Consider the following 24,058-nt stretch of genomic DNA (forward strand, 5'->3'; position numbering starts at 1 on the left):
CTTACAGCTGAAAACACCAGCATAGAAGTAAGGAAACAATTCATTAGATGCTACATATGGAGTATGTTTCTCTATGGAAGCGAGGCTTGGACGTTGACAGCAGCAGAGAAGTCAAGAGTGGGAGCATTCGAAATGTGGTGCTACCGAAGAATGATGAAGATAAAATGGATTGACCGTGTGAGTAACCAGGAAGTGCTAAGGAGAGTAGGAGAAAAGAGGAGCCTCCTAAAAACATTAAGCAGAAGAAGGGACAACTTAGTTGGCCACATTTTGAGGCACGATGGTCTGATGAAGACAATCGTTGAAGGACAAGTGGAAGGGAAAAAGGGCAAGGGACGGCCCCGAATGAGTTATATAGGACAGGTTATAAAGGATGTAAAAGAGAATAAATAATTAGCTATGAAGAGATTAGCGGATAGGAGAGAGAAATGGAGAGCTGCGTCAAACCAATCTTAGGATTGTTGACTAATGATGATGACACAGTTGGACCTAATGATAAAAAAATAAACATAAAAATCACGATGAAAAATACAATGCCGGGGAATAACAACGTTTCCATGATCATCGAATTGTACGGCAACATTTCTCCTGCATCACAGACTTTATGTAATGAACTGGTTTTTTTCCTGACGATACCGCTTCGATTGGAAAATCCATTTCATTAAAAGGGCTAAATCCTTACGTAACATAAAAAATAAATATAGACAACTTGCTGGAGAAGATTTTACCAGACGATAATAACTACCAAACATATTGAACTAATACCATTCCAGCTGCCGCACTAAAAGAACACTCATTACTTAAAAATCTCTTGAAAATATCTCCTCTGATAAAACCGACGGCCCTCTGAGAGAATGCAAACATGGCTCCTTTGAGAATGCGAACATGTCCTGGGTTACAGTTATATGTATTTATCACAAAAAGTAAATCATGATTCACCACAAAATATTGCACAATATTAGAATACGTGAACATTAAGTTCTTATCTTAGGTTGGAGGCAAACTCGGGCATAACTTGGAAAAAAGAAATATAACGAGTGTTTTAAATAAATCGTGCTTTCAAAATTAATAAATTTTTGCTTACCGGATGCAGCACAAGCATTTTTAATTATAACACCATTTTTGATGAGATTCTTTCTGAAGTCATCCCTTTGCTGTTTATAGGGAGCATTAAAATCTATTCGAGCCATTTACTAAATAGACTAACTTCAGAAATAATAGAGCATAAATATATATTCCAGATATTTTTGATATGCTGGAACTTAAACTGTTTTCTTCCTCTGGATTCACTATTTCCAAATTGTGACACTAAACTTTTTCTGACCTTTAAGATCCTCTAATTAGATATATAACTGTTGTACTACATCTATTTTCATTTATGTTGCTAGGTATCTCAGGTAACTTGCCTATTGGCAACTTTTTTGTCTGCGGTTGATTGACCTGATAGTTATGCCAAGGAGGCTGATTTGTGTGCCATAATTAATATTCATACACAGTTGGAATTAATAAATAAGGAGTTGTCTCAATTACAGTAACTCAGATTCATTGATTTACAACAATAACTAATGCCTGCTTATAAATCATTATTTTTATAATTCTTTACTTTTTATGTAGACAAAACTTTTTCAGCATGCAAAATATATTATTTGTTTATGATCAACTTTATTCGAAATATTTTATTGACTTCTGTAAATGCCATTGCTAGTGTTAGCCGAAACTGTCAATGGTTAACATCAGTCATCAAATTTGATGGCACAATTGAAGTAGAGAAAGGATAAAATTAGTCTATTCAAATCGCTAAGTCAATATCGGGCCGAAACTCAGCATTTGATATTTTACTCTTTGAGCATGGCTAATATTCAGCGGGAGATATGGCGCTAAACAGAAGGAACGCTTAAATTAAGAGGGTATACCAAGTACTACGCGAAATTTAAGAATTATTAAATTGGCTCACACGTTTTTTTTACGTATTGCAGTATCATTAAATTTCATTTTGAATGACATTACAAACAATCGGAGACACCAGACCGAAGTAATACAGTGATTTAATTTAGAAGTAAATTAATATACAAACACTAAGATAAGGAAACGAAGAAGTATGAAGCTTTAAGGTATTTAGCACGTGCAAATATAACCATACAAAAATGCTCCATCTCAAATACCTACCTCTTATGTAAAACGGCTAATAGCCTATTAAAGTATACCGGGACTAGCCACGGTGATAACTTTTTACGGAGTCACCCGCAATGCACAAATAGTGCGAAAAATCCACAGAGGAAAAATCATTCGCCTTGACCGGGATCCCGGTCAAGGCGAATGATTTTTCCTCTGTGGATTTTTCGGCTAATAGCCTAATAATTATATAAAATCTATTACTCTTTCAAAAAGAAAATGAATCCAGAAATAATAACAAAGAGGATACTTGGGATACCGGAAGCAAATTCCTCATACTAGAGTCATAAAAACACTTTTACTTTCATAATTCAATGAGTACTGATTGATACCAGCCAGCTATGAAATTTCAATTTATTCCATTATATGCTATTTGTGTTATATTCTTCACAATCATAATCTATCTAATTTTATAACGAAAAAACTGGACAGAAAGTAATGATTCCTTTTTTATATGAAATTGCAATATGTGAAAACAATGGCTCTTTTAATATTTAAAATTAATGACACTAAAATGCAATTTGAACAATTCTGCAGGAAATTTAACTGAAGAAAGTTAAATCCAAAATTGGTCCAAGCCACCAGAGAAGAATTTAAATGTGCGTATATTCTAGCCGAGATAAGGTGATGCCTCTGATTAAACATCAAATTCAAGGTTAAAGTGAATAGTATACTAATAACAGCAATAAAATAAAAACGGGAAATGCTTCTCTTTCCAGTTTAAATTTCGCATGCGCTGAACTTAAGTATATAAGTACTGGGGAAGAATTAATACAGGAAAAAAACAATAAAACAAACTAACTAAACATTTGAAGTATACCGGGAGTAGCCACGTTGATAACTTTACGGAGCCACTCGTAATTCACAAATTGTGCGAAAAATCCACGGAGAAAAAATCATTCGCCTTGACCCGGGTTCGAACTCGGATCTTCCGATTTTCGGTGGAGTGCTTTAGCCAGAAATGTCAAGATACTAAATTCAGCTTTAAAGAATTTTCTAGCAATATTTAAGTAAAAATTATTCATTATTGCTTACTATGCTAAGAGATTACACCAGGAAAAGCTTAATTTAAAGTTATTGTAACTAGGAATACACCCAGTTGTTGTCTAAAACTGATTATCATATGTTGATTATTTTCCATTTTAATCCAAACTTTAGCTGTTTTAATCAAAGCAAATGATTGAATAAAACCACAAACGCTTTTGTTATCCCCCTAACTGTCAGAATATTGGGAAATTTCACTTTCACTCTTAATTCAAATCATTAACAGTTTTTACCAATTAATCATAATAACCAGAACAGAGCATACGGAAACAAATCGATAATAACTTGAAATGAAATCAGTCATGATTTTGAAGGGCTATATCAATGCCGAGTCTGCCTCCCTGATATCCCTGAACAACCAAACGTGCTGTCACCTGTGAAATGACTTTTTAATAGAAGAATATTTAGGTAAAAAATGAATTAAAAAGCTAGAATAAAATATAAAAGATTCGGGGCACATTAAGTTTGAGTTTTTTAGTCGGTAGAGACGTCAATGAATGCTCCGTGAGTCTTTTTTATATTATATTTTTTTAATGTCCACAATGATAAATTTTCATGAATTCCGGAATGTAAAAGTGAACCCTTATTAATTTCCGGATGATAGCGAGCATGGAATTCAACTATTTCAACGCTTGCTTAAAATGTAAAAAGATGGCACATCTTGATTTAATTTTTAAATCCACTTGTCTTATCATGAAATGGGAATATTACCAGCTGAAATAGAAGAAAATATATTATCAGAAATAATTCAGCATATAAATACTTTACGGATCAATTGTTCATGAGGCTCAAGAATTCATCAGTATGCACATGAGGCCTATTTCGACTGTGATTTTAATTCCATGAGTTAGAGTCTAAAGGCCTGGTTACACGGTGCATTAACCCGTACGGGTTAATGTCTAAATGTATGAACGCGAGAATGAACGGAAAAATTCACCGTGTAACCACCCCAAAATGTACAAATGCATGAACGCGTGAACGGAAAATAGAACCTGTTCTAATTTCGTTCATGCATTCGCACAAGTTGATAACAGAGCTACCTGGTGGGAAACGACACATTTAGTTGTCATCTGCAGGGCTATTCCACGGCCGTCTTGGCTATTCAGTAACTCTTTACGCGTATTTGTACTGTATCGCAAGTGCTTGAATCCTACCTCAATCTCACCATTTGCATCTACACTAATATTCGTATAGATTATCCCTGTATGCATGCCGGACATACCAAGTTTATGCCTATGGTATCTTAATGGTTGTATTATGCCGGAACAAAACAATCGATGAGGTTGTCACAGAGTTTTCAACACGACATTTGTGAAATACAACGGCTATCATACGACTTATAGAACACGTATAAACATAATTTATATCATACGAATTAACGACAATTCTACCTTTTATACGTCCGAGGTGGGAATGCGCTGCCCCACCAAAAAAATACAACTCACATTACGCCAAGTTCATAAATCGACAAGACCTCTAAACCAACATCTTTTCCATCAACAGCAAATATCTTCTTAACTTTATAACCGTCCCTGACAAAAGTAGAACAAAGTATTAAAAATATCTACTCTCATACACCATCTACACTCAGTGAAACAGATGACAGAAAAATGTCTAGTAAACACGGCTTAAAAACAAGATGCGTCTACAAATTTTCAGCCTAAGTATTAACTTTGATTACAGTTTGAAATAAATAGAGTACTATTGAGATATAGCGTTAAGCGAGCGATAACGATAAATATTAAATATAAATAAATATTACTGGCACGAAATGAAACAACTTCGGCAACTACAATGAAAACCACTGTTTACACGGCACCGCAAATATATTACCAGTATGTGAAATTTCGTGGTCCTACAGGAAACAACGAAAAGGGAATTATTTTCTGGTAGGTATCGTCTGCTTCCTACCTAATGATACTGTTTTCACATTTAAATTTTGTGCACTGTAAAGGGAATAAACAAAAACTAAACGCCTCGCGTTACGAGAAAATGTGTGAAAACTTGTGCGAACGCATGTACCGTGTAACCGCTCATTCATGCTCCTCGTTCACGCAAACGTCCATGAATTCAGATATGCAAACAGACACGCATTCATACATTAACCCGTACGGGTTAATGCACCGTGTAACCAGGCCTTAAGCAAATTTGGATATCATTTTACGAGCGTAACGATTGAATTAGTTTAATGCTATCTTTCATTTTAACGAAAGTAAATATGAGCTTGCAAAAATCAATCAAACTTCCTATTTATTTATTCATAAACATAAAAATAAAATTATCGCATTTCTATTGAATAGAAGATTTTTCCTCGTGTGACTCGCCTTCTAAATATGAAAAATATTCATTAACATAATATGCGTTTATATATAAGGGATTTTTCTCCAGAATAACCATAAATTCACTATATGACGCATGTTTTCCATTGTGGCCTGAGGCGTCCCATGCGAAAGAGATTTCAAACTTAGCGCTGCAACATATTAACGCTCTTCCTTTGGCGCGAGCGCTCATCCCTGACATAGTTTTCCACCAATGATACCGCTGGCTCAAGCCACGTGACCAACGCTAGAATAGCCAGCTGGCCGCACCCTGATTTTCCGGAGTGAAGAAAACGTACTGCACTCACACGAGAAGTCAGTTGATTGTCGGTAGTCGAGCGCAAGTAAGCTGTGGTAGTACCTATTGTGTTATTTCATCCTCATCGGTTTCCTGCCTATCGGCTAATCGAACACATAATGGCTGCAAACAGAGCTACCAAGTCTGGATTCGCCGCTGAGGCTCAACGAAAGGTAAACAACCTTTAAATTCCTACTTTTTCAAACTTTATGCTGTACTGATTCGCATCAAATGTCACTCATAATCATTTTACAGTATTTGGATAAAAATTAAAAATTGCTGTGGTGCCATACTTACCGTGTTTTTCCGTGAATGTTTTTTAAATTTAGTTTGTATTTGTTTTTGTCCCTACGGCCACTGTGCATCATATATTAGGTTCGGGAGTCGGCAATTTCTTGATATGCCTACTGCTTTGATGAGTAGGTACTTATCAATTTTATGAATAACGCTAACTGAAATCATCTGCCGTATCGCAAATTACTGGTCTATTTGCTTGTAGTGGCTCTCCATCATTTTCGTGAATTTCAAGCACGCTTGTGATTTTATTTTACCAGGTGTTGTGCCGGCAAATTTGGAAAATAATTAGGAAACAGGTTTCAGAATTTTTCCTGATCCGATTTCAGTGTAAACCGTGGTATTTCGAGTTAACCATAAATCAATTTGATCCGTGAATCGACGAAGTGATAATGGAGTTGGTGGCGAAAGGAATATTGACGTACTGTTCACAGACTTCTATTTGTGTGTGTGCTTAATTTATGATTTACCCTGTGTATCTCTTGCATCGCCGTTAAAACCTTTGGGTGAAGTTTCTCATTATAGTGTAGGTTCAAATGGATAATATCTATGCTTCCCTGAGGCACTCGTAATCCAAACGTGGCAGGAAGTCCGCAGTTGCTTGATAATGCTACCTGTATACCGGTGCCTCAGGTTTCAGCCATCACATTTACCCCGCGCTGAAATATTGCTTGATAATTATATTAGAAAATTAGTATGCTTTCAAGGCTTTTACCCCCTAATTAACATTTTCTTATTCTTCTCGAAGTTCACTCCTCTGAAACTCTTTGGAGAAAGGTGTGGGGTGTCGTGACAGGTGTTAGTGAGATTTTCCGATGTTGAGGTTTTTTTTAATTACTCATTTTAATATATGTCAATGAATTAATATTAGCCATAAATATAGTCTAGGTCAAGGAAATGGATGTAAGTGTACCTTTTCATTTTTTCGGGATCTCTTGATGAATAAATAATTGCCTGCCTTATTACACCAACCATCTCAATTGAAATCCCTCCATTTGAAAAATAGAAATTAGGATGAGGGGCTGATTGAGATGTATTGTGTAAGTAGAGAATGTTTTGACCGCTTTACTTCCATATAAGGACCATAGTGGGAGATTCTGAGTCATTTCGTATCCGAACGACCTCCATTTCTCTGCCCCATCCCAAGGGCCTCCCTTCTTTTCCCCTCATGTCCTTACCGGTTCATGAGGACGGCGCCATATGCCTCTTCGAGGACGTGTCCCGCTAACACCATACGGTCGTCTCTTGACCTTAAAAGGGAGTTTATAACCATCCTCGCGAACTTGCCGCTTTCAGTTTCACATTGTAAGCAATGCCATTCACTGCAGTTGTTTTATTGCCGTGGTACTATACCGCCAGAATGAATTTTATGGAAGTTGTTGCCCCTAGAAATTGAATATTGGATGATTTCCCTCACCGTAGGTGCATGAATTTTCATTATGTTCATAGGACTGGCCATGTCGGTCATCTATAACCAAAATTGCTTTGGTTTATTTTTATTTTTTGAGTACTTAATGCCCATTTCCCCTATTTTTATCGCTCAAATCACTTTTTATTTTTATATTTAGTTTTTAAAGGTACTTTTCAGTCTTCAATAGAGTTTTTTAATGCCGTAAGTCTGACTTCTTCAGTCCTCACATAGAATTGCCTCTACTAGTGAGACCCTGCATTTTATAAATATGCGTGAACGACGATTTTATCTCTATGTACATATTTCCATTATCTCCAGTGACAATGCCTATACGTGTTCTTACTGAGGAATCATATATTTTTATTTCCTGTTGCGGGAGTGCGATTAATGAGATAGGCTCAAAGGGCAAAGGCTGCTTCGCTCTCTGAGCACACTTATTAAAATCATCAGTTCCACGTCCTTCGCGAGATTATTTTACTCCGCGACCGTTGGTTCACCGGTTATTGACCTCCTCATAACGTCACTTGTATAATTCACTTTATATATTATATTACGAAATTTCAAAGCATGCATTATGAGTTAAAAATTAGACAATTGGCTTGCACGATATCTGCTACCGTTATCCACCCTTCAGCTATTTCCACTGTAATCATTCTCTCAGTATTCTTCATAATTTTCCTATTTATCACAAGAGTTTTCGTGAATAATTTTCTTAGAATGTAATGAGGAATACCGATTGTGTTCCCATGGAATGTTTTTTGAACATGACTTATAATTTGGAACTTCAATCGTAGCTTTTCATAATCGGTAGGGTAAACCTGTTCACCTTGTTTCTCGTCGATAGAATACCTTTCCAAAAAAGGTCTCGGATTAGTGGCGTTGCTATTGGTGATCCTTGCACGTCATCGCCGTTATCTCTGCACGCCTCCCCCGCAAGTTGAAAGTATTAGTGGCTTTTGCAGCTTATCCTAGGTTTACTGTTAGGAAGGAGGGTGGAGGGTTTGGAAGATTGCGTATTGGTTAGAGCGCTAGGCTGTTGATAGAAGGGATTCCGGTTCAAATTATTTTTGGTGAACGGATAGATATGGGAATTCGTTTTTCCCCCGAACCATAAAGGACTTTAATAAATGCTAGTCGTAATCTTGTTTGAGCATTTGCTTTTAATAAGTAGACGGCTGGTGTCCACACGCCTTTTTAGGCGGCTTGCGTGGTAGTATGTAGATGAAATCCGAGTGAAGCCTTCGGACACCCTCAAACGAAGTGCAAGATGGCTCAGGGAATCGAACTTCTCTACTAACTCTGAATACATGAAATCCTCACGCCTGTGGCTTATTGCAGGGTGAGCTCTACCCTCACCGACCTAAACTTACCGTCGGGTTGATTCAATGAGTCAGTGGAAAGGAGTGTGTTACATCTATTTACAGTAATTACAGCGGCAGCGAGACTTTTTATGAACATAAGGATTTCAGAGTCTTATGATTACTATAACGCCCGAATTCACAGCAAGTTTTCCGTCCTAGCATCTCCCGTTGCTGAAACATTAAACCCATTTTATTTAGGTTGTGGAATTGATAATAATATAAACTCAGAATTCAATTTTCCAAGGCAAATACATTCTGTAAAATTGCGAGCTTACTGATGTTAACGGTTTTTTTTTGTGGGTGCGTAGATAATTTTTTGTTTGGCAGTCTTTATCTCACTTGGTCCATCGACATGGTGTATGTTTGGGTAGGTTAGGGTATAGCCAACCCGAAGGTCGCGGGTTCGAGTCCCGCCTGGGTAAATTACCCTTATCCAGGGCATGGATGTTTGTGATTGTTAAATGTTATCAACCCCGATGTAAAGGCCAAACAGTGCTGTTTTCGGTGGTGTGTGAAATAAATAAATAAATAGCCGACCCTGTTGTAAACCACATGCTTGTCGATTTCTCAAGCTCAGGGTAGAGACTCAGTTATTTTTCCTGGGGCCAGAGTCTTCTCGATGGAATTGAAATCGCCGCAAATTGGCGCGCTCGTAGTCTTGTTGGCAGTGGCAGAGGGGGCAATTAACCCCTTTATGAGACGAAAAATACGTAACACCTACATCGTTGGAGGGGTATTACATAACCCTCCACCCTCTGCAATGGTATAGCTGCATAATAATTGGTCTAAAATCCTAGAATTATTTTGCTTTACGCAGCTTAATACCCAGTTCTCCTGTAATTTTTCCATATTAACGTATTCCCTTTCCGTTCTCTTAGTCACTTGATATACTTTTATGTACGAAGCCTGCCTTCGTTCAATTGCCTCTCGTTCAGTGGCGGATACAATAGGGGGCGCCCACCCCCCCCCCCTCCTTGCGGGCCCGCCCGTATTGCCAAACATTGCAGAACCGCAATTATTACTTCTTTATATCATAAGATGGCATTGTTTTGTATTTGTTTTGTAATTTTATTAAAATTTTATTAAAATCTGCATGTGACTTGATTATTTTTTATTCGGATAAAGAAAAGGTAACTCAAGATATCTTTTGCGCCCCCCCTCCTTTCCAGTTTTTTCTGTATCCGCTACTGCTCTCGTTAGGCCACATTACTAATGTGACATATCAGTAATGAATGACCCTCTCAAGACCTGGTACTTGGTACGCGTCTGTCTGTGAAGTGATTAGTGTGATAATGGAAAACGGAGGAATACACTTGTATCAATTATTATAGTTCTAAAACCAGTCTGAGTTTTATCTGCGATAGGTCTATTAGTCTGTCCAATTTTTTGTCCGGAAATGACTGAGGAAAGCATGTTTTGATATTCATTGAAAGTATTGTCTCCATAATTTGAGTAGGGGATTTATACTTTCAGTGTGGGGATTGCAACAAAAAGTTATCTCATCAAAGTGAAGGAGATACTCCGTGTATGCAAGTGCTGTTATCATACGCGGAATCAATAGATAGATGTCTATCTCCCCTTATAAACTCGGATCCTCCGAACAAACTGTAGAAACAAAAGTTTGCTTCTGGAAATTAATACATTTAGTTAAATTCAGTGCGTCTCCTAGACATAGATTAAATTCTTCCTTAAATCAAACCTTCTATTAAGGAACTTAGGAAGGTGCGGTGGGAGCGGGTTGTATTCTATATGAGAATATTGCGACTCTACATGAGGTCTACACACACAGATCATAGGTGTAGTGTCTCTTGTTCATTTGGTCAATCGTTGATTTCGCTAAGTGTTTTGATTTGCTGAAGGACGCCGGAGACAAATAAATTAATAATTGAACGTATCATTCCCGCTCGACTTTTCCTCTTTTTGTCTTCTTTCCTGACTTAAAAAGACGTAGCTGTAATGCAGAAAATGTTAGGTTATAGCGAGCAGACTTCGCAAATTTCAACTTGACGCGCAGTGAGCAAAGTCCAGGATCTGGATGGGAAAATGTCGAAAAACCGACTTTTGATGTATGACAAATTTTGGTTTCGGTCTTATTCTAGGTCTCGCTTTCGCTCGCTAGAGGGGCTCTCCATCCCCCGCACCTCCCCGGAAGGGACCTACTGCCTTTTTACTGGTCACTCTGCCAGTTTTTACATTTTTTTACTGCCGTTTCTTCTATGAAGATCGTTTTTCCGATGATATACAGGCTTAGCTCGATTAAAATTGGAAGGAAAATTTTTTGCTTCGACAATTTTTCCTCGAGTTTCAGACTATTTTAGAGACGACTCTTCTCGTTCACCCCAAACATTTGTATGAGTCAGTTAGTGGTCGTACGTGGGTTTTATAGTGTATAGATAGTGGATGCACCCCTTTACACCCATTCAAAATCAATCTTGGGCATTACAGCACCATAAGGGCCATTCCAAGATATCCTTTCTGCTGAGACTATTTTTCGACCTTGATCAGTGGAATTCTGACTACAGAAGTGAGGTACTCGTGATGAAAAAACTGATTTTGAAGATATGGATTGTTAACATGAAGGTTTTTTTCACTTTTCATTTCCTTTTAATTTTTACGAAACTTTGAAATAACCCTCATAAGATATTCGTTTTTATTTTAGGTACACAATGTTTGGTTTGGCGCATAAATATGTTCTAGAGATCTCTACCTCGTGTAAATGAGAATTTTTACACAAAGCATTGGAAAAATTTTTTAAAGTTAACATTCTCCTCAGTATTTTAAGCATTGAAAAGGAGTATGATACGAAAAGATTACGTCACGATGGCTCAAGTTTTAATCAAGTAATGCGTCGGGAAAAAAGATTGGTGGTGCAAGAGTTACGCGTCGCTGCGAGTTAATTTCCCGTTGCCTTCCAAGCTGGGTTGGGCAGAGTTTTTAATACTAGCATTTTAAAATACGTAGTTGAAAAACATTTTCTAATTTGTATTTGGTATTTCAACTTCACGAACAGAATGTAGCTTGTCTTTTGTGTTTCAAGTAGCTAATATTTTTTTATTTATATTTTCCCATTCTAAAATAAAAAAATACTTTTGAAGTAGTTCTGATAACACTTTTGTAACATTATGCTTCAGAGACTACTTCGTTTTCGTAGTAATCATAGTAGCCATAACGTGCCAATGCAGGTTATATTTTTTAATTTATGATCTCTTAGATTCCATACAAATCTATTTTATATTTCAAAAGGTATTTTAAATACTATGTTGTAGTTCGCTTTTCAAATACCCAAGTCAAATGTATTTTGCGTTGTGCATTTCAAATACATTAGGAGCGGTATTTTGTATTTCAAATACTTTTCGGTCTGTATTTTGCCAAACCCTACTTCCAAGAACAATATTTTTTCCATGTGGCCGTGGCTGCATTTTAGTGAGTACAAATTTCGGCTTAATTTTTTTAGAGGCTAGTTATAATTTTTATGGAATCTAATCGCGTTGACTACGTATTGGTGTCTGTTATCCGGATAGACTTTACTACACCACTTCATCTCAGCGTCCGCTAAAATGAGTCATCTCACTATTGAGAAGCATTTATAGCTCGTAGGAAGTCCGTCGCCATTAGAGAGATTAGCTTTATCTAAGTTCTGAAAAACTCTTTCACAACTGGCGGTTGGAATGCTCGCCGAATTCCATACATAAGGGAGAGAGATGCAGTGGGATGAATATAATAGCATGCTGGCGGTTCGCGTTGTAGTAATTTCACGTCAAATTAATAACCCAGGTGATGTTTAATTGCTTTGAATGCAAGATAGTCTGCAGAGGGGATGTTAGACGCACGTTACGCCATTAACCTTTTTGGATTCCAGAAAAATAAACATATAAATTTTCGAAATCTAACACTTACCCGTTTTAAGTTAAGTTTTTTTTGTAAATGTTGCGGAAAATTACACAAAACGATGAATAAATGTTAAATTTTGTATCATAAGACGAGTCAGTTAATAGATTTTTCTATTCCTATCAAGCGTAATTAATGGATTGTACCAAAATTTTTGTGGAATACTTTGATTTTAAAAATAAAAGTGACCGTCGAATGAGGTAGTAGTTGGTAATGCCCATAATTTGCCATTTGAATTCTCCTGCATCAGCCGTCGTCGCAGAAATGCTTCGTGGAATTCGCTGCGGATTCTATTCCGGTTTGGAGTTCCAGACGCGCTGTCCGTCGCTCTGGCAAATGTTTGCTTTTCATTTTGTCATGTTAGCATTTCTTTCTCAAGTGAATGATGACGCAATCTCGGGAGGATGAAGTCACCACTTCCTGCGCGCGAAGAATTCTTCTTTTGCATCCACCGCTCATAGCCTTCCTGGAATTTTTAATGTCTTTTTTTTCGTATCATGCTCGCTTGGCGTGTTGGGGCCACGCGTTCTCGGGCACGTTCCTTGCCCACCCGCGCTTTCGAGTTGATGGCGGAAAAAAATTAGAATCTCAGTTTTAACACTTTTTTTCCAACGTATCTACTGAATGATTATTGTTTCTTTAAGTCCGCATGCCTCGTAACTTTTCTAATAATAGTAACGAGGGGAAAGAGGGTTCAATGGCAAATTTTTGAAAAATGACATGCCTGAAAATACATTTTTACATCATTTTGGCACTAAAGATTTAACATTATTCAGATTGTAGTTAAAACTATACGATATCTTTAAATAATTTTTTTTTAAATTTCTCTGAGGCTTTGGGGGGCGAGGGGGGGAACTATTCCCTCATCTCCCCCCTATAATTACGCCACTGATTCAAGGAAATAACCGCAGACAAGTCGTTGATGAAAAATCGCTGCGGTTTCCGTTTTGCTTACATTTATGGAGTCACCCCAAAAGCACGTTATGGCGCTTTTAACCCCAAGTGCGAAATTTACACTAAGGAGAACTCTTTTTGTCTTGACTGGAATTCGAACATGGGTCTCGCGAATTCTGGAGAATAGGGTTCGAGTCTCTGCCTAAGCAAATGTATGGATTTCTTGCGTTTTCGATGAAAACCGTTCGAGTTCAAAGCATTTTATAATCAATGTTTCTACCGTCACCAATGAGCTTGCACAAGTATCATACATTTCACTGAGCAAAGCGGCATTGTTCAAGCGGCTGTTGCGCGTAAACTGTAAGATACGAGAAAGCCTTCGACCCATTTGTCATTGATTTCGGAACGCATGAAAGAACTTTCCTCAAACGGGCCGAATTGGGATATTTAGGGGTCGCTGCTGTAGATATTTCTCTAGTGTGAATGGTGTTTTTATAATTGTGCAATATTAATCGGAAACTTTGTAATAAAAATATTTATGATCGGATAGGTTTCAGTTTTCTTGCGGTGCGTAGTGATAAAACATTTAGCCGTAAAAGTTAGCAATGATTTGGTTGAAGCAGTGATGCGGATGATTTAGCGGGAGCTTAACGCGTGACTTCAGCACGGTTGTCACCTGTTATATAAACCGGCTTGGTGTTTATACCTTTTGCATACCTATCTAAGGTACATTATTTTAACAGGTGGGTACACAAGGTTACGATGGCGTTTCGATGATTTGATTTCGAAGACCTTGTCAGATAAAATCAGGCGTTTTCCGGGCTTTGGCCTGTTGCTACCGCGAAAGGGGACGGACTTGCATAACTGGTTGGAGTCAGCGTTAATAGAACGCTCGACTGCTTTCTTAATGCTGATACACCATGGCTACGAGACGACCGGGTGTCATTCCGTAACTCGTATGCAGCGGCTAGATAAGGAAACAATGGTGCGTTCCACGTGTGAAGATAAAATTCCTCTATATGCCTCAATGCGAAGAACATGAGTATAGCCTCGGCTTCTTATGGCCATTATTGGGATTTGCATCTTTCCTGTGTAGAAGATATTGAGGAGAATAATGATCATTTTAGGACTGCTTAATGGGCACCTAATTATTCTCCGTTACTATGAAAAGTGAAATTATCTCAACTTAAAAATAAATAATTAAGTGCCATAAAATTAGAATTTAATTATTAAATTTATATGGAGATTTTAAAAATATGTTATCTTGACTTTATTATCCTAATAAGTAATATGGGGTTTATTAACTTGCATAATACAGTTTACTATGTGGTTCTTATTATAAGCTGTTGATTGATTAGATATGTAATCAAGGGTGGATTTAGGGGAGGGGTCACGAGGGTCAAGCCCACTCCCCTCTCCCCCAAATTTTATCAAAAATTTTAAATTATTGAATGTTTAATAGTTTTTGTGTACTTGGAAGGAGTGAAGGGAGCATTTATGTAGATGCATGGCTTCAAGCCCCGAACGTGAGAGAAGTTTAAGTTTTATTTATCGTAGAATGTAGCACTAAGTGTAATAACACCCCTCTCTCCTGGGGTGTTTTTCATAAGGTTCTTAGGTTTTAAAATTAGGGTCCTGGGGCTCCTCATACTCCCCGAACATAGGTCATCACCCCTCCTCCCCCTCCAATTTTTTGTGAATCTGCACCTGTATGTAATCATGTGCGTATTCGATTACGAAGTAGCGATGTTTGAATAGGTGTGTTGATCTAGTGATGAAAAGCTGAAATTATCTCAATAAAAATAATCGGCATTTGCAGAGGTACAAAATCCCTCCTCTTTCCCGTGATCTCAATTGGTAGGTCCCCCGAATAACACAGCTAGAATATGCTGGAAAAATTAAGAAGTGGGAGTAGAGATAACTACTCAAAGTGAAGGTGCATCAGAGGGTGAAAGTGGGTGTTGGCACTGGAGGTTTCAATGGTTTTAGTTTTGCTAGCGAATTAAAGTTGCCACAGTGGGATTGTGCCAAAGTTGTAGGAAATGTGGATCTAATTGAAGGGGAAAGAAGAGAATAGGATGCATAGGTCGAAAGGGAAGGCAATAGGACAATGTATGAATTGAAATAGGAAGTTCAATGTGGAAGGCTGGGACAGGTCATGTGATTTTCAAAATGCTCCATGTAAAAACCTAACTTAGAATAATTAAGGTGAGCTACTATATAGTTGGCTAAAAGAATATGTCTAAAGACAGGAAAATCAAATACCCATTAATTGGCTTTTGGATTTCCTGTCGTCGGATGTGTAAACCTACCATAACCAGTAAAATACCCTTAATTAAATCTGTACAATGTCTACCAACATAAAAACATTTAATATTAGAATTTTAAGTTCAAACAACTCTATTTTCATAATTGATCTAAGAGGATCTAGTGTCAAGCATATGCTATGTGGTAGTGTTAACCAGTAACCTCTGAAGCTCCAGTCCTTAAATATAATTCTCTTACAAGATTCTGTAGTCAGATTAACCGATCATTTGATTATCTGCCTATCACTTCTTTAGCCAGTCCTGTTACAACAGACCCCTCTCCTGCCCTGATCCATTCTCCTGCTCTTCCTCTACTTGTTTTTCAATGGAATGGGCACAAAATACATAGAAAAAGCATGACATCATAAAAAATGATGATTAATGGATTATCTTTCTCATTTAATAACCCATATGGGCTTTCCCATCCATTACAATGGGTGGTCAAGGCTCTTCTGTGGAACAAATGGACTTCCCTTACATATGTAAACACTTTTGGTCACATTTTTGGGAAGTATCAAGAAGAATAAAATTCAATTACCCAAATGACATCTTAATTCACATGCTTTTACATTATTAATGTATGAGGATTGTAGTGGCTGCCAGGGGCACAGCTACGAATTGAGGCTAGGGGGGTTTTAGGCACAACTAATATTTACTTAGGGGTGTGGTGGTATTGCATATCCACCAGGGTAAGCAGGAGTTGCGTCTTCAAAAATATTTTAAGAATAATGGTTCAAGATGGCGAGTTGTATGGCTTTCTGAGAGATATTTGATTAATCCTAACACTATTCTATATGTAATAATTATCCAATTAAGTAAAATGGATTAAACTTAAAAATTTATGTGAGCTCTGAGGGGATTTTAATCGCAGTTGCCTCGCTGCGCCACAGGTGGCTGCAGATCATCTATTATGTTGAGTGATATACCTCTGTCAATAACTTTAAAATAAATACTGTCACAGACTTTAAAATTAATGTGAAATAATAGCATTTTTAAAGAGATTTGTTTAATTTTTTATCTTCACTATATCGTCCTAATAAGTAATATGGGGTTTAATAACCCACATATTGCAGTTCACTGTGTGGCCCTCATCTTATAAGCTGTTGATTGAAGAATTGCATATTAACTGGGTCAGTAAACCATGAGTAGCTGGCTGCGTGTGGTCTCCAAAACTATTTTATATGGCTTACACGGCTATTTACCTCCAAAATATTTCAGCAGTGCACTTAAAACGTACTATTTTAAAATATGTATGTGAAATAACTTATGTTGTAGGGAAAATTCAATTGAAGCAGTTGTGTTTCTGAATGATTGGACACACAATGAATTAATGATGATTCAACCTTTATGAACTTCAAGGTCAATGTAGACTGAAAAAATTTTGTATGAAATGAACCACACTTCAATAACGACTATAACTTCTTTATCTACAGATCAATAGCAAATACAGTGAAGAACTCGCTCAAGAATGCCTGGAGTGGATCAAAATCATAACTGATGAGCCAATTAATGTGTCTGGGGATGAAGATAACTTCTACAGCACTTTGAAGGATGGAACTCTACTATGCAGGTGAATATGAAAAAGCATTCTTATTTTGCCAATGGATATGGCCTTAAAGTTTGGATATAATTTCATCACACACTCTTGAATATTTTTAATTTTTCACTTGGTGAATTAAAAAATGAAGTTACTGAATTGATCCATGTGGGTAATTTAATGGAGATGAGCTACTACCATGATTTTTGTTATAAATTATTTTTGGATTGTGTCATGACATTACAAAGGAATGAAAGAGATGAGTTGGATATTTCACAATATTACGGTTCACTGCTGGACTTCATATTCTGTAAATATTTCTTTGAATGCCAAAAATTACCTTGAGTAATTTATTCCACAAGTAGTTAAAGTTATTACTTTAACTTGGTTTTTTAGCAAACTTCAACTGCTGTTTTTGGTCATTTTTAAATTCAACTATTGGAAATGAAGATGGTGTCTTATAGCTCTGCTTTCACTTAGTTTTGTAGCAATCACATTTATTTGCTACCTTTTGATATCAAATTTAAATTTGGCATTAAAAAATGGCAACGATTTTCCTTGGCTTGTCATTATTAGGTATTTTTATTTTTTTGAAAGTACATAAAGAATAATAAATGCTAATTTTTGTAAAGAAGTTATATGTCCTCAAGTGTGTCCCTGATATATTTATGTATATATTTGTGTTGGTATCATTGTTTTTTTAATCAAATATATGACATGCACCATTTCCTGTAGTGTTCGATGTTGATTATTAATTGATTCCACTTGATATATTTACAGGCTCATCAACAAAATGCAACCTGGATCTATCAAAAAAATCAATGAGGGAAATTTGGCTTTCAAACTCATGGAGAATATAAATGCATTTTTAGAAAATGCGAAGAAGATGGGAGTTCCTACACAGGAGTTATTTCAAACTGTTGACTTGTGGGAGAGACAGAACCTTCATTCAGTAGTCATATGCATTCAGTCACTTGGCAGGAAGGTAAGTTCAATGATTAAATCTTAGCACAAATTCAGATTTTCTATCACAAAGAGCAAGAAATAAATCTTCCATGAGTACTGAAGAAGTATCCCTGCAGCCTTCCCTACCTTCATCCCAGTGAGAAATGGGTGGTGGAATCCACGTGGAAATTATGGTGGAAATTAGGTGGAAGTGTAACGTGGATACCACGTGTTTTTGGTCGTGGAATCAACGTGGAAACCACATGGAAATTTGGTGGAAAAATTAAAACAGCAGTAGGTGCTGAAACCATTAAAACCTCGACCACTCTATATCTAAATTGAATACCCAGCAGCTAATGTCCTTCCTACTGCTGTTTTAATTTTTCCACCAAATTTCCATGTGGATTCCACGACCAAAAACACGTGGTATCCAAGTTACATTTCCACCTAATTTCCACGTGGATTCCACCACCCATTTCTCACTGGGATGGACTTTCCTCTTTAATTCACAATAAGGCCTACTCACTTTCAATTTACCTAATAAAAAATCCTATTCTCTTCCTTCCTCTCCCTCGTTTTTCCCAACATTCTTGCCTGCAACACTGTCTTCAACATCCCCTCTGCTCAGAACTCCCTCCATCCCTACCTTCTGCCTCTTCCATATCTCATCAAGAAGCTGCGTCTCTTCACCCACGAAGTCCAGCACTTCATTCCTACTCCTAATATATCCTTTTAATGTTACTACATTTTGCCATTTAGATATCTATTTCAGTATTCATTATGTTACGCATATTGTTTTTTTTTAATTGGAGTATAGAGTGTTTTTACTGTAGCTGAAGATTCCTCTGTACAGTAAAATTACATAGGTGTATGACTTATTCAGAATATTTATGAAAAATTGCATTGGATGTGGCAAAATAAGGATCAAGGATATTATACCCATGAATGGAGGCAAGGGCAAAAGAGTATTTGGGTGAAGATCAGTTTGGTTTCAAAAAAGGAGAGTCAACTTGAGATGCAGTAGAGGTAATGGGGTCCCTAGTGTAGAGGAACCTAGAATAAAACAGGACATGTATACCTGCTTTGTGGATTTTGATAAAGCATTTGATATAGAGGACTGGGTAAATTAGATATTCACAAGAAAATAGGTGTAGATTGGAGGGATTGGAGGCAACGCATTCCTTAGGCCCAGACTGTGCAGGTGAGGGTAGAAGACGTAGAATCTGGGTGGGCAAGCTTAAGCAGAGGAGTGAGACAAGGCTGTCCACTATTGCTTTTTAATATGCATGCTGAGAAAATCGGGGGTACAGCTAGGAATTAAGGGTGGGGGGGTTTGGGTGCAACTCACACCGGGGTGTATGGGGGTATGGTATACCCACCAGGATAATAGGTACGTGCAAGGTTAATAAATTGCGGAATTTTAAAGATAAATGGTGAATTTTATGGCTTTCTGTGGGATATTTTATTAATACTCACACTATTCTATTAGTAATATCAATCCAAATAAATAAAATGGGTTAAACTTAAACATTTCTCTGAGCTCTGGGGGAGGGGGGTTTATCCCCAAATCCCCCCCTCGCTGCGCCACTGGAGGAAATATTGAGAGAGGTATAGAATAAGTTGGAAGCTGGAGTATAAGTATGGGGAATGAAACTTAAATCAGAGGTTTGTGGATGATCAGGCATTGATTAGCCAGTCAGCAATAGTACTGCAGACTCAAGGAGATGCATTAGTCAGGCATAACGAGGTGTATGACATGAGGATTAATCACAAGAAGACCAAGGTTAAGCGATTTTTGTTAAGCATTGTGGGCTAGGAATGTGAGACTCAAGATAAAAGGAGGACAAAAACTTGAGGTAGTAGAGCAATTCAAGTATGCTTTCGGACAGCGCATTAGAGGAAAAAGGATACAAAGTTAAAGAGAGCAGGAGGAGAATTTTGTTGGCAAAGGAGGCGTTCATGAGCAGAAAGTAGCTTCTTAGAGGATTGTTATACATATATGGGTTTTAAGAAAAGCCTAGTGAACAGTGAGGGAAGACCTGGAGTGTAATGCTTTATGGTGCGGAAACATGCACATTTAGTAAGGAGGACGAGAGAATACAGGAGACATTCAAGACATGAGTGTGGAGAAGAATGGAGAAGGTGAAGTGAATGGGGAGGAGGAGGAGCGATGAAGTGCTGGACGTGGTGGGTGAAGAGAGGCAACTTTTAGATGACTTACATAGGAGACAGAGGGTATGGATGGAATGAGTGCTATGCAGAGAGAAAAAAATGTTGTAAATGAAATGTTGTTGGGATGTTGAAAACTGTTGGAGGGTAGAATATACATAGGTTCAGAAAGGAATAGGAATCAAGAGGTTAAGAATTTTTAGGCAAAAAGGCTGGGAATAGGCTTCCTTGTGAATTTAAGGGGGAGGTTCATGAAGGGAGGGGTGACTGACAGAATATTTCTTATGTTCTCCAAGGAAACCTATTTTAATCAGTAGAGTACTTTATTAATAATAAAAAATAGTCTATTACACAATAACATGCATGTCAGATGCTACCTCAAAGTTGTGCCACATATGGTTGAATATAATTATGTCCCAGAAATTGATTAGTAGTTGGGTTTAATGGCACGTTCATGAATGCTTAAAAAATAGCATGGTGAGGATCGGAGAAAGCTTGGCATATCAATCATCATGTGGGTGGGCAAGTCATCAGGACTGATGTGTTTGATATCAACCAAGTGGTTGCAAGCGGTGAAAACTCGTAAGGTATTGGTGAATGCAATCAGTATGAAAAGTAATTAATGAAAGCTGTAGTAAGATAATCCTCTTTAAAGTTAAATTACTAGTTGTCATAATGCAAAGCTATTAATACAAAGATAGCATAGCAAAACATGAAAATTAAAGGGCATATTTAATAGAAGATAAAGCATTTAACAAGGAAGTGTGCTAGAGTAAACAGCAGCCGTAGTTGAGTGATAGTGAATAAAATAGACATAGAACAAGGTTTTTCAGAGGGGCTTTCGAGGATGCTGGAGTCTGAGATTAAGGTAGAATGTTTTTTAAGTGGGAAAGGAGAGTTTTGTAGGTGAGATGAGCAGGTATAGGAGTTGCAGGGATCTTAAGAATGAAATTTTTTAAATGGTTGTGTTAGTAAATCAGTGGGCCTCTGATTAAAAATGCTAGGTTAAATGAAAAGTACAGATACCCATAAGGTTTTGCCATGCGAATAAAGGGCGGCTCTAACCTCTTTTAAGAATATATTACCTGTCTTCATTTACCATCCAAATTAAGTGCCCATGAATTACTGTACCTAGCAAACAATCTGTTATCTGTGTTAATCTCTCCCTTGATGCTGTATGAAGTCAGATTATGAATTGATATAACGTATTAGAAAATAGATAAATTATTTGTTCATTAATTTGGTATTGACCACTATCTTTTTATGTGTATCATTTGTCCAAATTGATTGGTTTAAAGCATAAAAGCTGCATGCTTATGTACTGCCTAACTATATTGAGTTTTATGGATTTGCATGAAATTTGATTTCATATCTTCATCATATTTATTTCACTTTTTCACAGGCCAGGAATTTCAATCAACCTGCCATTGGTCCAAAGGAATCTGAGAAGAATGTGAGAAATTTCAGTGAGGAACAGCTTAGGGCAGGACAGGGTGTTATTTCTCTGCAGTATGGCAGCAATAAGGGAGCAAACCAAAGTGGTATTAACTTTGGCAACACCAGACACATGTAGAATGTTCTTATGGCAACAAGTAGCCAGTATCAATCTTTTTGTTTCGTATTTTGTTAATAGGGTATATGTTCTCATTAAAATATACCCGAAATGCATTTAATGAACTCATGAAAAATGTAAACAAGCAATTTAGATGAGTCACCTGTTTGTGCCATTAAGAAGTCATTCACTTGATTTAAGCATTCCTATAAATTTAAGACCAATTATTTATTAGCCATTCAGCATTTAAAGCAAGAATATTGAACATTAAGATTTAAAATAACAGTTTGTAAAGGCTCAGCTTGAAAAGTTGAAAGATTACACATTCCTTGATCATTTTTTTATTCCATTCTCTTACGACCCAGGTGTTTCTTTTTTAGATGTGAAGTAATTGTATATTCAATTGTAATGAGCCTTGAGTATCAATCTTTTTTTTTAAGAATAATATATTTTTTCTATGCATATGCATTTATGAACAATTGAAATTTTGTAACCAAGTGGCTTTTGTCAATTATTTCACGACAAAAGAGTATTGAATCACCCTTTACGCATTTGGAAAGTTTTTCAATTTGATTATAAAAAGGTGAATGATTTATTCACCTACTTATCTTGAGGTTCAATTTTTTGGTGATATGTTTCGATTTTTTTGGTGCTAAAGACAAGCCATTTTGGCAGTTTCGCATTTGTGGATAGCCTCTCTATTGGTGGTTTTTTATAATGCTGTTGATACTTAAAAAAAAAAGAATGTTCTAAACATGTATAAAAATAGAATTATATTTTATAAATATGTAAATTATGCTTGATTTCTCGGCATTCCTTAATTGGAACAGAGTTATCCTTTAATAAAAGGTTCAAAATAATGTGCCTGGTGTTTTCAAGATTGAACTACATAAATCACGGGTCTCATATTTCATTCAAAATTTGCAGACCTTATATTTACCATATGTTAATCAAGCAGTATTATACTTGCATGGTTACATAACCAATGGTTGAGAAAGGTCCTTTAAACATTTAGAAATCAAATGAAATCATTTAAAAATACTTCCAGTTGGTCTGAGATCGTGGCATTGTGGATAAGAAGATTGAATTGCAAGTAGTAGGATATAAAAACCCTATGCGAGGAAAGGTTTTTGCTGGTTCACCTTTGGCAGAACTCCATTAGGCACTCGTAAAACTAATTTCTGACATCTGTGGGTTTCGCCTTCCTGCATGAATCTCAAAATTTAATCTGAGGTGACAATTTCTGCTTTTTTATTCCATCTGTAAAAGTTCGATTTCTCCAGTGACTAACCACATCTGCAATTGCGTGGTAATAATTTTGTAATAATTTTATTAAATTCAAGCAGCTATGACTTCACTGGTTTATTGGATTAGTTAGTGCCTAATCATGTGAAGAAGAGTAATGCAAAAGTAAAATTAATGCACCCTTTAAACCAGCAAGATCATTTCAATAACTTTCGCATGAGAGAGAAGATATCTGCTGCACAAAATGGCCCCAATAAAAATTAATGCCACATTTTTTCATTGACCGAACGCATTTGCAAAATAGGTTTACGCATGAAAAAGTGCATATTTTCACATGTTTCAACATTTTGGCTATTTTCCCTCGGCCGGCCACAGGCCAAATATTACTTCCCAGATAGCACAAAGTAAGTGAGTTAACCGTTTCTTATGGTTTTCTTACGGAAAAAATTGATAAGCAGCTTATCGTAAGCTAAGGGACTTATATAAGGCAAGGGTAAGACGTTAGGGGCGTTTAGGTAAGGAATGCCGTCAAATATCCTCAGGCAATGTAAGTCACTTCTGTTGGAGCGCCAAAGGCGGCTGAACAGCGTACTACACATGCTACGCGGCTCATCTTGACATGAA

General features: G+C 36.9%; 1 protein-coding gene across 1 annotated transcript; it reads left to right on the forward strand.

Moving 5' to 3' along the window:
• The first annotated feature begins 5,811 nt into the window (after positions 1 to 5,811).
• LOC124165388 (myophilin) lies at positions 5,812 to 23,049 on the forward strand. The gene is made up of 4 exons (XM_046542781.1): positions 5,812 to 6,005; positions 17,420 to 17,556; positions 18,304 to 18,508; positions 22,040 to 23,049. The coding sequence occupies exons 1-4, from the start codon at positions 5,952 to 5,954 to the stop codon at positions 22,208 to 22,210; spliced, it is 567 nt and encodes a 188-aa protein (XP_046398737.1). The 5' UTR covers positions 5,812 to 5,951; the 3' UTR covers positions 22,211 to 23,049.
• The last annotated feature ends 1,009 nt before the right edge of the window (positions 23,050 to 24,058 follow it).

This window comes from Ischnura elegans, chromosome 9 (genome assembly GCF_921293095.1).
Source record: "Ischnura elegans chromosome 9, ioIscEleg1.1, whole genome shotgun sequence".
NCBI lineage: Eukaryota > Metazoa > Arthropoda > Insecta > Odonata > Coenagrionidae > Ischnura > Ischnura elegans.